At 38.7% G+C, this 13,267-nt stretch overlaps 1 protein-coding gene and 1 long non-coding RNA gene across 2 annotated transcripts in view; both read right to left on the minus strand.

Annotated features, from left to right (window-relative positions):
• Positions 1 to 475: 475 nt before the first annotated feature.
• Positions 476 to 1,523, minus strand: LOC123944665. Its single transcript, XR_006818827.1, has 2 exons — positions 1,373 to 1,523; positions 476 to 764 (listed from the first exon to the last, which is right to left on the minus strand). It is a non-coding gene; the product is annotated as an uncharacterized LOC123944665 (long non-coding RNA).
• A 270-nt stretch (positions 1,524 to 1,793) lies between these two features.
• The window catches only part of LOC123944619 (calcium-activated chloride channel regulator 1-like), a 30,072-nt gene continuing 18,598 nt past the window's right edge, over positions 1,794 to 13,267 (minus strand). Inside the window, exons 8-14 of the mRNA XM_046009888.1 lie at positions 12,297 to 12,471; positions 10,332 to 10,438; positions 7,891 to 8,106; positions 7,062 to 7,323; positions 5,828 to 5,998; positions 3,343 to 3,582; positions 1,794 to 2,286 (exon numbers count right to left, since the gene is read on the minus strand). Of these exons, the coding sequence (XP_045865844.1) occupies positions 1,910 to 2,286; positions 3,343 to 3,582; positions 5,828 to 5,998; positions 7,062 to 7,323; positions 7,891 to 8,106; positions 10,332 to 10,438; positions 12,297 to 12,471 (1,548 nt within the window). The 3' untranslated portion in view covers positions 1,794 to 1,909. The remainder of the gene's footprint in view (positions 2,287 to 3,342; positions 3,583 to 5,827; positions 5,999 to 7,061; positions 7,324 to 7,890; positions 8,107 to 10,331; positions 10,439 to 12,296; positions 12,472 to 13,267) is intronic.

Raw genomic sequence — 13,267 nt, forward strand, 5'->3', positions numbered from 1 at the left:
GAGAGGGGGAAGCAGGCTTCCTGCTGAGCAGAGAGCCTGATGCGGGACTCGATCCCAGGACCCTGAGATCATGACCTGAGCCGAAGGCAGCAGCTTAACCCACTGAGCCACCCAGGCGCCCCAAGTTCCCTAATTTATTAAGAATCCATGGGTAAAACTTCACCTGGCTCCTCCTGAGCCTCTGATGTGTTTTTCACTGTAGACTCTGTTAATTTTGTTACTCTGTATATTTCCTTTGTTCTGCCTGCTTGGAAGCTCAAAATGAAGTGTGCAACTAGGCTATAGCAATTGTACAGAACATTATGTTAGGCATTGGATGTACTGAACCTTCCTTTCATTTTTAGTATATACTTATTTCACTTAATTCTTAATTTTTCTTAAATTTTTATTGTGTTTATTGAATGTATCTCTAAGGTACCTGAAATCCTATTTTGAAATAAGAAATATCTACATAGAAATAAATTTGGGGCCTATGTAGAAAAATCTATTGAAAATAGTTTATTTTCAATCAGAGAGCCACCCACATCTTGAACTCATTATGCTAACGAACTGAGAACTTGAAATGTCTTTTGCAGGAATACTTCTGGGAGGCCCTGCAATTTGTGATCAGTCTCTGTCGGGACTGTCATACTGCTAAGTTTATTTGGCTCCTTTTTTCCTTTTCTTCTCCTTCCCTTTTAATCTGTCACACATCTCCAACCTTTATTCAGTTCTTCACGTGGTCCTCAAAATACTTCTCTTCTGAAGCATAGCTCTGATTATACCTATTAATTTAAAAAAAGAAATCAGATACTCTCAGATGTTCTTTATTACCTAGAGGAAAAAAGCCAACTCTTACTCATTTTTTCTTTTTCTTTTTCTTTTTTTTTTTTTTTGTACTCTGGACCTAGCATGGGCCTGGAATATAATAGGCAGCTGAGGAACATTTGTTGAATGAACTGAATTGTATTACATAAGATAATGCATATGGGGCATTGGTAGAGCATTTAGCACGAAGTACACACATAAAAAACATTTATTTCTTAGTCACTTCTACTTCACATCTGGCTTGAACCTACATTTCCTACCTCATCTCCCACCACTGTGGCTTTAAGCATCACTGACTTGTAATTTCATGCACATAACATACATTTCTATGCCTAAGGAGCCGTCATCATCCTACTGTTTCTTTCAGCAATGCAATCTCTTCCTGAAATGCGTAATCCTTGCAAATTTAGAGAAGAGAATTCATTTTCCTGGTAATGTTGATACAAATAGCAAACTGTGCCTTTTATATTTAGATAGCTGGACCTAGTTGGGCATCTGGCACTTTTCACATGCAATTACATGTTCTTTTTAATTGGCAAAGCTCCTTAAAATGAATTAAACATACTTTTGTTTATTGATGCAAGCACCTCTTCTTTAAAAATCATTAATAGGGGCACCTGGGTGGCTCAGTGGGTTAAAGCCTCTGCCTTCGGCTCAGGTCAGGCTCAGGTCATGGTCCCAGGGTCCTGAGATGGAGCCCCTCATCGGGCTGTCTGCTCAGCGGGGAGCCTGCTTCCTCCTTTCCCTCTGCCTGCTTCTCTGTCTACTTGTGATCTCTGTCTGTCAAATAAATAAATAAAAATCTTAAAAAAAAAAAAAGCCTGACAGTAAGACTCTCTGCTTGTCTCTCTGCCTACTTGTGATCTCTGTCTGTCAAATAAATAAATAAAATCTTTTTAAAAACTTTTAAAAAAATCATTAATAAATGCCTATGTGATGATTAAACTTCTGGATTTAAATGATAGTCTTTATACATATGTAACCAGTTGTTTAGCATTTGATTTTATTATATCACCCTCTACAGGAAAGTTTAACATACATTTTGGAGAATTTTATAATCAAAAGAAGGGTGGATGATTTGTTCTTCTCATGAAACTCAGCTTTAGGCTAGTGTCAGCTGCAATTCCCCTAGCCACTTCCACATTATTTTTAAAATGTGAAGGCCAGGAATGGTGCTATTGACAGTAATATCAGGACAAGGAGGAGTAGGTATCTCTGGAGGAGTCGGTGGAGGAATAAACAAAGACACTCCTACAATATTAGAGATTTCTGACTTGAGATCGGACTTATCAACAGCCTGAACTGCAATGAAGAGATCCGTGCCGTTTTCAAAAGGGATGTTTTCCGGTGTAAACACGAAGACTTCCTTCGAGTTGGCCTCCTTTGGGATAAGATCAGATGTGTTCACTTGAAGTGATTCACTGAAATTGTCTCTGAGATTAAGAATACTTGGACTTATTCTAATGATATACTTGAGAGCTAAAAAGAAAAAAAAAATTGCGACTTGTAATTCTCAAGTGTTAAAGATTTAAGTCTATAAGAAACTATATTACCATTCCATAAAGTTCCAGTGAATAAATGTAATTGATGGTCCATATTTATATTTATTAGTATTCTTTTTACATTCTTGTTTATGTATCTTAACAGAGTGATAAATTTAAACTGGATCAAGGGGTGCCTGGGTGGCTCAGTTGGTTAAGCATCTTCACCTGATTTTGGCTCAGGTCATGATCCATGGTGGTGAGATTAAGCCCTGAAGGGCTTCCTGCTGGGCATGGAGCCTACTTAAGATTCTCCCTCTCCCTCTGCCCCCACTCCTTCACCTGTCTCCACCTGTCCCCATCATGTGCATGCGCGCGCTCTCTCTATAAATAAATAAATAAATAAAACTGGGCAGGCATGAACTAAAGCCTTGATCAGTATTTCTGTATATGCTTCTGGCTGAGAGAGGAAGTCTTTAAACTATTGCTTATTGCTTATTACTTATAGAGGAGTTTTTGGGTATCAGTGCCTCTCAAACTTTCATGTACATAAAAAGTACCCAGGGACCTTAAAAGACAGATTCTGGTTTTGTAGGTCTCATTGGGGACTGGAGTTCTGCATTTCTAACAAGCATTTCTATGATGCCCATGCTGCCATCTGAAGACTATACTTCAAGACAAAAATCTAGTAGGACCTGAGTTTTCTTCCAAAGGTCAGTTCTGCTCCATAGAGATCTATGCTGTATTCCCAAGCCTTTCCAGAGTGATTGCTAAGAATGGGGTTTATTAAAAGACAGTTTGGCAAGATTTCAAAAAAAATCAAAAGATTGCCTGTTACTGGTTGAAACCTCTTAAAACATAAAAGTGGGTCAGCTTTTCAGGTTCTAAACCTCTCCTATTTAAAAATCCTAACCTTTCATTTCAGAGGACATTCACAATCCCTCTTGCCTCCTGTCTTCCCCATGCATCATAACATGTCTGCCTGCCTCACCTCCTTCTGCACCCCTGTTGGCTGGAAAATTCCTTTACATGGTTCACACCACATTCAGCTTACCTCTTCCATGATCATAATCATCCCCAGGAGCTGTCCAAGTCAAATTAATAAATTTGTTCCCATGGATTTTTGCCTTTAGATCAGTGATTTGACAAGGTGGGAAGCGGTCAGGTATGGGAGCCTGTGGGACATCAGAGGCCACAAATGAACCTCCTGAGGTTGTTCTGCTGAAACACACTTGGTTGCCTTCAAGATCATTCTTACTAATTTCAGGTCTCGGTGGATTCCATTTTATTTCACCTGCAACACATTACATTACATTATATTACATTACATTACAAGCAACTATATGACAATACCTCCCTTTGTTTTGTTGTCAGATTGCCCTCTTCCTACTCTTGCCTTTGCCTTCTTTCCTTCCACACACAAAATTAATTTTAACTATTTGGTGTAAAGATCCCAAATCAGGTTGCATCAGAGGAAATAAAGCAAAGAGAGAATCACAGTTTTTTTTTATCTTACAGATATTTTCTGGAATAATGATCCCCGTAATTTATTTTCATGAAATTTGTCTTGAAGTTGTTTCTCTTCCCATCTTTTTGCCCATCCTGATTTTACTCTTCCTAGATCAGCTTAAATCCTACCTCTATTTTAAGTCTTCTTAGACTGCCTCAAGAAATCTCTTTCACCTAGTTAATATGGTTGGTTTTATTATTTTTCCTATTTATTTGGTAATTAATCATTTGGACCATCAAGAATTGCCCTGATTATTTCTTCCATGCATTTTCCCCCTCTTTCTCTATGTTTGTGTTTTATCATTCTTATTAGATTGCAGCTTCTCATAAACTGTTATATGTTAGAGGTTCTAAAATTTTGTGCTTTGGGGAGACTTCTGATTTTCCATTGAATGCCTAGGAACTTAGTGCTTGTAGCCATTTCATTCTTCACATTCTTGCTGAAATGTTGTATAAAAATAATCCTGGAACTCAAAGAATACCCTGATCTGCTCAACCACTAGGGTTCTCCAATTCTCATTTCAATAAAAATATTCCATAATACCCTAACATGGCATTACATAGAATTTCCTCTTTCCTAAAACCTACTTCTTTAACCCTTAAAATTTTTGCCTGTAAAGACAGATTGATCTTTATACCCAGCAATCTGGTCTTGAGCAAAGATAAAGTAGATACTGTAGCAGGTTCAGAGTTAGTATTCAATTCACCAATAGAGACCATCTCTCTTGGTATTTATCAAGGGATAGAGGAGAAAAATATGGCTCTCCAATGCCAAGCCAAGTCCTATCACAGACCAATAACCTCTCTACTCTAGCCTCTGTTTCTCTGTAAAATGGCATAATTAGAAGAATGTAATGTCCTAATGTGAGCAAAACACTGAGCATGAGGCTAGGTATAGCCATTAAACCAAGAAGCTCCTGTCTTTTCCCCCTAACTCAGAAAGAACAAATGAAAATAAACTAAGCCGAAATATGTGAAAGAGCTTTGGAAGGAAGGTCTTTAAAGCATTGTTTTGTTTTTGTTTTTTGTTTTTTTTTGATCACCTTTGCATGAAACACCACATGTCCTAAAATCCTCCTTTTACTGAGCACACACCGAAGTAAACAGGATGATGGGAAGCTTCTTGGAGAAGCTATTCTTACAATACACCAGGTGCTAAGAAAAGAGATTGATGGAAAACAGGTCCTGGAACCCATCAGTACTAGTCTTGGTCCCAATTCCAGCTCTAATCCAGGGCAAGTGTTTATGACCAAGAGTGGTATAGGACTGTCTGTTTCTTGGAGCACAATTTCCCCACCTGCTTACATGTGGGCTCAGTGTACTGGCTGATATTAGGTTCATCTACTATTCTCCCTGGTCTGAGCAAGAGAAAGCAAACAGTGGGGCCTGTGATATTAATGCATATAATAAGCCATAAATTCCCTTATTCTATGGAAATGCCACTATCAGTGAAAAGAGCTTTATTATAGAATGTTTTAAAATTTATTAAAAATAATAGCAAACATTTATTTAACACTTTTATTTACCAGCAACGGCTCATTAGATGTATTTCCTTGTCCATTCCTCATAACTACCTTATGAGGCAGTTACCATTGTTATTCCCATTTTATAACTGAGGAAAGTGAAGCGCAAAGAGATTACCTAAAATACTTTGGTAGAGGGCTGGAATGTGAACCCAGGGAGTAGAAAGCTGCTTTCAATCTATCGGCTTTCATCTGAGGGTTATTTTGCCTCTAGAGGACAGTGAATGATGTTTGGAGACATTTTTGATTGCCATGACTGTGGGGGATGCTTCTGATAGCTAGTGAGTAGAGGAAGGAATGCTAGTAAACGTCCTACAATGCACAGGACAGCTCCCACAACAAAGAATTATGTGGCCCAAAATGTCACAAATGTAGTGTTGGCCCAAAATGTAGTGTTCAGACTGAAAAACCCTGATATTAAATCACACCATTCTCCCCACAGGCTTATCGGTTTTCTCTTGATCCCAAGCCTTTTACTCAAGTCAGGTGTTATTATAGATTACTTACCATTCTCAACCCAGCCAGGCATGTGCATGGCTCCATTCTGCTGGGGTGTCACCCTCTGTCCAGCTGCATTTATTCCTCCCAGAGCCCACACTTTCACACTGTATCTACCATTTGTATCGTAAGCCGTAAAATACCTCGAATAGATACCATCATCCTTAGTAGCATCGGCACCTTGACAGGAAAATGAAGAAATTGATGAATATCTGAAAGGCGGATGGGCATTTGTATATTTCCAACTCACATGTGGGTTAAAAATTTTCAAAGCAAAGATAACCTTGCACTATCTCCAAGAGAGTTTAGGATTTGATTCCGTTAAAGATGAAATCTACTTTTTCTCTTAGGTGCACATGCACGTGCGTGTATATGTCTAGGTATGTGTTTAGCTTCATATGTTTATATTTTATCTTCCTGAATTGTTGTCTTTCTTTCTGAAATCAGAGGTCATGCCATGTGTCTGCTACATCCAACATAGCGCAAGGTAACTATTCATTAAGTATCTGTCGAACTGAGTTGAACTGTTGCACATTACTATGTAGAAAAAAAAAGTTATATGATTATCTTCTTTTTAAAACTTATGACTTCTCACCAGGGTAGATTTGGGTAGGAGATCCATTTACAGAATTTGTTCTAATAAGGTTACTTGCATCAGAGTAAGCAGTCATGTGCCTTCTATAAAGAAATGTAGAATTCTCTTTCTCTCACTCCCTGTTAGATTTCTTTAAAAAATAATGGGCAGGATTTTCATTTTTGGGGCAAACTAATGCAGAGTCTGGATACATATAGCAGGCACATATAACTGCACTTGAATTTATCTCTGCTGCTTTCTAAATGTGAAAGCCTCAGTTTCTTCATCTGTAATGTAAGGTTAATAATATCTCAAAAGTGTGGTAAAGGTAAAAATGAAGATAATATAACATAAAATAGCTATTAATTTTCTTCCTTCCCTTTTGGGGAGTGTGGAATATCCTCTGACAACTCCCTAGAGTATCTAAGTGTATAAAACTTGAGCCACCAATGTGTTTGGTCTTTGCAGAAGCTAAAGGTAAGCCCTTCTTCATGCTGTCTAACATTTTAAAATACAGGAATTGTGGGGAAGCAGAGAACTCTCCCATCCAGACCCCCAGTGGCGGACTCCCTGATTCTAACTGTCCTCACCAGAGGACATGCCCTCCTTCTGTTCCTTGATTGCTTTTTGGAAACGAAAGATGTGTTTTCCAGTCTTTGGAATGGTTACCTGCTCCATTGTCCAGTAATTCAAGGTTAACTGTTTTACCATTCACCGATTCTATTACAGCTGTGACAGTGGCCCTGAGGATTGGCGAGGATCCTTGATGAATCTTTGCATAAACGGCCATAGGGCTAGGAAATTTGCCTTGGTCTTTGTTCATTTTAGAGGTCACTGTAATTGGAGGCAGAGTAGCACTTGAAGCACGGGAGGTGACAGTCAGAGTCAGGGTTTGTGAGCTTGCTTTCAGACTGTAACTCCAAGTGCCAACCTGACCAAAACAAATGGAGAGATTTCCAATTAATAACTATAGGTGACACAGACCCGACTTTAATGCTACCTATAGAAAGAGCTTATCTAGTACAAGCATGTTACAAAAGCGTATCTAAGAAGATCTCTGATATTTGTCAGCCAAGGGAAATTCTTGTACATTTGGATTAACTACATGGTTCTTACTGTCAAGAAAATCCTAGTTGGGGAAAATGAAGTCAGAAAGTTGTGTCCTTATTTCCTTGGTTTCTAAAAGGCAGTATCAAATCAATGGGTTCCTGAGGTGATATTTTTCATGATCCCAGAGTTTCAAGGACCATCTTGACTTCTATGTAATTTGAAACTTCTCCTTTTAGTACCTGGAGAAAATATCATCAATTTCCTTTCCCTTGATTTGCTGTCATACTAATGAGATAGAGAATTGGATAGAGAATTTTCCTTGTTCTCTCTTTCATTCAATACTAACTCTCCTTCTAGCAACCACCCACGTTGAAAAAACTATGAATATTTTGTAAAAACTTCAATTTATCTTGTCAAATTGTGGGAAGGATAAAACCTGAGCCCATACCTTTGCAGTGCCTGGGATTTGGAGGTAGGCCATTCTGGTGCTTGTGTCCACTACCAAGCCATCTTGTTTCTTTCCACTAGGATCCGTGAGAAGGATTTGGGGAGGCTGTGTTGTCCAAGTGATGAGAAATAACGTGTCCTTTCCCACAGTGCTATCCACAAGCACTGTGCCATTCATCCACTGATCGTTCTGGAGGGTTAAGCCTCTACTCTCAAGCTGTTAAGAAAGAAAAGCAACTCTTTACATTCTGGAGAATATAGCCCCCATCGCACAGTCTCTTCCATTCTGCCTCCAATTTCCCAGTTGCCCCATTAAAAGCCTTCCGTGATGCCTGAGTCCTTGGCTTGGTATTTAGGTCTTATCATTATCCAGTTCTAAATTACCTTTCTTCCAGCCTTAGCTTCCACAGTGTTTATTCCTACACCCAAACTAGACCACTTCCCAAATGACACTCATTAATCCCTGACTCTGACTTTATCATACTCTCTGCTTTTCCTGGAAGTCTACACATTCATCTCCATTTATCTAAGCCTTACCAATCCTTCAAAACTCGGTTCAAATGGCACTTTCCCTCTGAAATTTTCTCTAAAGTCCATCTCACTTACTGACTGAGAATTATCTCTCCCTCCTGTGAGTTCTCATGGAATATTGATTCTGTCACCCCTTTGATATTCTCCCCTTGTTTTCCTTTATACCTACTTGTGTTTATATCTCATCCTGTTTACTAGACTATAAACTTAACTCTTTAGGGGCCTGACTGGGACTTTTTGCAAATAACCAATGCTAGATCAAGTGTTATTGTAGTCCCTGTGAAGATAAATGAAAATAAGTCAAAGGCCAAGGCTGATTTGTTGTTTGGAGAAAAATGAAGAAGTGGTTAGAACAGAGACTGAGGTGGGGAAGGGTTAACAGGACTTTTACAGAGAATGTGACCTTGAGGATTGTCTCCTAAATAATTTTTTCTTATCCTTAAACTGATATCTAAGAGAAGATAGGGTGGATGGGTCATAGAGTCAGATTTCTAATTTCATAGGTAGATTTGATCTTGGATGTGGAAAAAGTAAAGGGCTCTTTGTGCTTGCTTTGGCAGCTCATATACTAAAAAAGTGAAGGGCTCCTAAATCTGATTCTTAAGGCAGATGAGTAAATGAGTGCTCATTTCTCTATCTCTCTCACTGTTAGGCTTCTTAAATAAAAAGTAATGGGCAGAAATTGCCTGACCATGAACTTGTCCTTTCATCAGTTTAATCATTTTTTTCAGACACATTCCTTCAATTTCCAGATTGGACTCTTGAGTTCAGTTTTCTAAATCAGAGCTAGGATAACCCAAATGAGTATAATTGCTATCCTCTTTGATTGAATAAATGCTACCCTGGTAGTTCAGAAAACCTATTGTTTCAAAATCTGTCAATATTTGGCTTTAATATGACATTGTTTTTTTACTTTCATCCAAATTTTCACAATAAAATTATCACAATAAAAATAATAATTCACAGAGATGTGAGTTCTGATTATTTACTCTCAAGCTTAAAAATTCATGGGACGCCTGGGTGGCTCAGTGGGTTAAAGCCTCTGCCTTCAGCTCAGGTCATGATCTCAGGGACCTGGGATAGAGCCCCGCATCAGGCTCTCTGCTCAGCGGGGAGCCTGCTTCCTCCTCTCTCTCTCTGCCTGCCTCTCTGCCTACTTGTGATCTCTATCTGTCAAATAAATAAATAAAATATTAAAATTCATAAGAGTAGCTTTTGAAACTCAAGAAGAACATTTAAAATACATTTGTCCTTTTCTTAATGAATAGTCCCAAAATTTTTGAAAGAAAATTTGGTTTTCTTGAAATTTTAGAACCAGAAGGGCCCATGGTTCTGGTTCATATCTGGCTGAGAAACTGAGGCCCAGAAAGGTGAAGTTCTTAACCTATAGTTCGAGAGTTAATGGCAGGCCCAGGACCAGAATCCAGGTGTCTTGACTGACATCATGGGCTTTTCACAGAGCAAAACACTTTTCATCCATAAGGAAATCTTGGCAAATATCAGAGATTTGAGGTAATGGAAAAATAAAGCACATAATCCATGAACACTGACTTTTCCCAGAAAATTTGTGTTAAGTTGATCTACTATGAAGAAAATTTTGAGCCAATTATATTGCTGTGGGTGCTTGTTAACAGATATTAAAAAAAAAGAATTTTTGGACCCATTATATTGTATGTTGCTGGTTTCTGTGGAGAAGTCAGTTTTGTTTCCAAACAAGTAAATACTAATTGCTTTGCTTTAAAAAGTAGTGTTTTATTTTAGGAATAATGTCCAATATCAGGATGAAGCATCTATTTTTAGTTTTAACTTACTACTAGACGAATGTAGCACTTAAAAATTTTAACCATTAAACTCTCCATTTCGGCTATAATTATTTAGAAACATGAAAAACCAGAAAGTAAAAATTCTGACCTGGATAGCACGCTGGGAGGCAGCTCCATTCCCAGATGAAAGGGCCCCAAAAGCATCAATGAGGCCATTGTTCTGAGCCTGATCTGAAGCATATGTCTGTAAACCTCCTAAAACACAATTATATTATCAGAAGTTGTTTTCTAGAAAGCAAGTATTTGCATCATTTTAGCTACTGTTAAGATAGCAGAATACATGACATGAATATTTTCTTGCAGTTTTAAAATATTATTCAATCACCATCAACCAGGCATCCAGATTAATTCAGAAGTTGATACTAAATTTTTAATCCTACTAAATAATAGCTTCAGCAACATCTCAGTTGCCCAGCTAGGTCAATTATCTGCAAAGCAGCCATGAATCTCTGATAGGTCAAAACTAATAACATAAATTTCATGTTTTAAAGGTCATATGCTTCATATAAGAGAATTCATTAAGCCTTATTCCAAGCCTATTGATTTATTCTTATTTTAGACATAATTTTAACAAGCTTGACTTTTGGGTTTTCTCCTAAATCATAAAACATATGTATGTTAACAACAGCAAGAAATAACAGCTGCAAGGGACAGTTACAGAAAAGTATAATATATAGTAAAAAAATAGATTATACACCAGGTCTCCCAGTCTTGGGCTATTTAGAATATGTGTAACTAAGACAGTTGATGTGAAAACACTTTTAAACCACTAATGCCATCCAAGGTTTAAGGTAAGTACTTTGGTAATGCTCTTGGGGCCCCACCCAGATACCCTTACCGAGGCAATGGAATCTTTCCCCTGCTGCTCTAAGTGTTAGCTGCTAATGGCATATAACTGCTCCTTTTTCCAGAAAATTGCCTTACCAAAAGAGGCTATGCTTGCTGGAGAAGTAACATGCTCCCTCACCTCCACCTTGCCTTGATTGTCCATGGCCGCTGACTGATGGACACAATGGTACAAAAGGTCAGCTCTTTGCCTCAAGATTGTACCAAGTGTGTGATGCAATTCCAGATTGAGAGCTCCCTGTAGTGTTAGGCTTCAGCTAGACTCTAAGTCCACTTCTGTGCTTGAGTCCTACCCCTATCCTATCCTACTTCCCTTTCTCCTGTTCTCCTGAGAGCTCTCCCTCTATAAATCACATGCACCCAAATCCTTGTCTCAGGCTCTGCTGCTAAGAAACCCAGCCTAAGACATGTGGTATTAGGAATAAGCGGTCCATCATTTTAGCTCCCTCAGGAGGCAACTCAGCATAATAATTGATATCCATAATGCTGGCCCTAAGTTAAAAAAAAAAAATTTGTGCCCACTTACTCTGCTAAAGAAGTCAGGCACATATGGAATCTTTTTAAACCATTTGTGTATGAGATAAGAAGCTCAATATATTAATATTTTATGGAGAAACTGCATTGTTTTCTACATTGTCAGAGTGACCTTCTGTGGACTCAGCGGGTTCTTTGCTTTTCCCCTGTTACTCCTTATTAAAGTCTCGACTTAGAGGTCACCTTTCTGGGCCTTCTCCTTCCCTTAATAAGGTCAAAGGCTTTCCATTCTAGTGTGCTTTCTATTGTTAATAGGGTACTTGTATCATGGTATTATATAGTTAGTGGCTTATCATCTCACCCCACTGGGTCTGTAGACCAGCTGCCAGTTGGAAAAGAGTGGTTCCTGGCTAATCTATTATTAGTTATATTATATTGCAGTCCTTACTTACAAAGTGTCTGGGAAAAGAGACCTGAGCCCTAACTAGAGTGCTGTGCTGATCCCATCTTTCTCCAGACTGCCATAATCCCAGAACTGAGGCCTTAAAAGAAATGGGGAGAGTCAATTCTAATGGTCATTTGGAGGAAAAGGCAGGTAGTTGGTTAATAAGACTCCCCCTCTCTCTATATAGCCCACCCTTCCCCTTCTCCCCTGTTCACTGGAGCTCACAGTACAGTGGAAGAGACAGTTCAGCAATTCAGTGGGACATGGCAGCAGCAGACCATCCTTCACCTGTCATTTTAGACAGCTCCTCTAGTTCTTGTGCTGCAGAGGGCCCCAGCGCGACTGTGTGGATGACAGCTCCGCTTTGTTTCACCTCGTTGAAGCACGAGCTTATAGTGTGATCCTCTCCGTCAGTCAGCAGCACGATTTCAGATCCATCTGTTGAGAATTTCTTCCTAATGACCTAAGAACATAATGCAGGGTATGAGTTATCAGTGTGGCCAAGGTATTTGGGAGAATAGCATGTAACAGGAATGAGAAGAGAAATTCCAGAGGGATTGAACAAAAGTGCCTGAGAATGGTCAAATAGCTCTCTGTCTTGAAGTGATAAAATTTTAAGTCAGCAACACTAATGGAATTTGACAATAGTCTTTTCTCTTGGTTACCCTACTGCAGAGTGGGCTATGTAAAAAAAGTCAGGTTAGTTACAGAGATTCATAGCACTGGGGAAGCAGCAAAGGAGGTTTTTCTAGTTTCCTTCATATGATCTCTCTTTGACAGGCTTCTGGAGGTTCCCAGATGCTTTCAGAAACCACCCTCATTGAATAGGGATAATATATGGGAGCTATTAGACACAGGGTAGAGTTAGCTTGCATGATATTCACCATCTGATATTTGCCATCTGACTATACCAGCTGTTTATGGTTGGCATTAGTTCTGACTGGTAAGTACCCAGGTCACAGGATTTAAAATTTTTAATATTCCCTCTGATTAAAATATATAATTTTATTCTATTAACCCCAGCTCCTAATTGTCTTATGACATCGCATCGATGTTTCAACTATCCCTGATTAACACGGATTATAGCTTTTTACATTGTGTAGAAAGCACAGACCTTTTTTTTTTTTTTTTTTACCAGTGTTGGATAGGATTTTGATAGAAGGAAAATTAGATTTAAAAAATAATGTTACTCATTTCAGAAGAGGAAGGCAACAGTCCATTCTTCCCCTAAAAAGGGTAGAAAGAGAGACCCAGAAGGG

The sequence above is a fragment of the Meles meles genome, chromosome 1, assembly GCF_922984935.1.
Source record: "Meles meles chromosome 1, mMelMel3.1 paternal haplotype, whole genome shotgun sequence".
Classification (NCBI taxonomy): Eukaryota; Metazoa; Chordata; class Mammalia; order Carnivora; family Mustelidae; genus Meles; species Meles meles.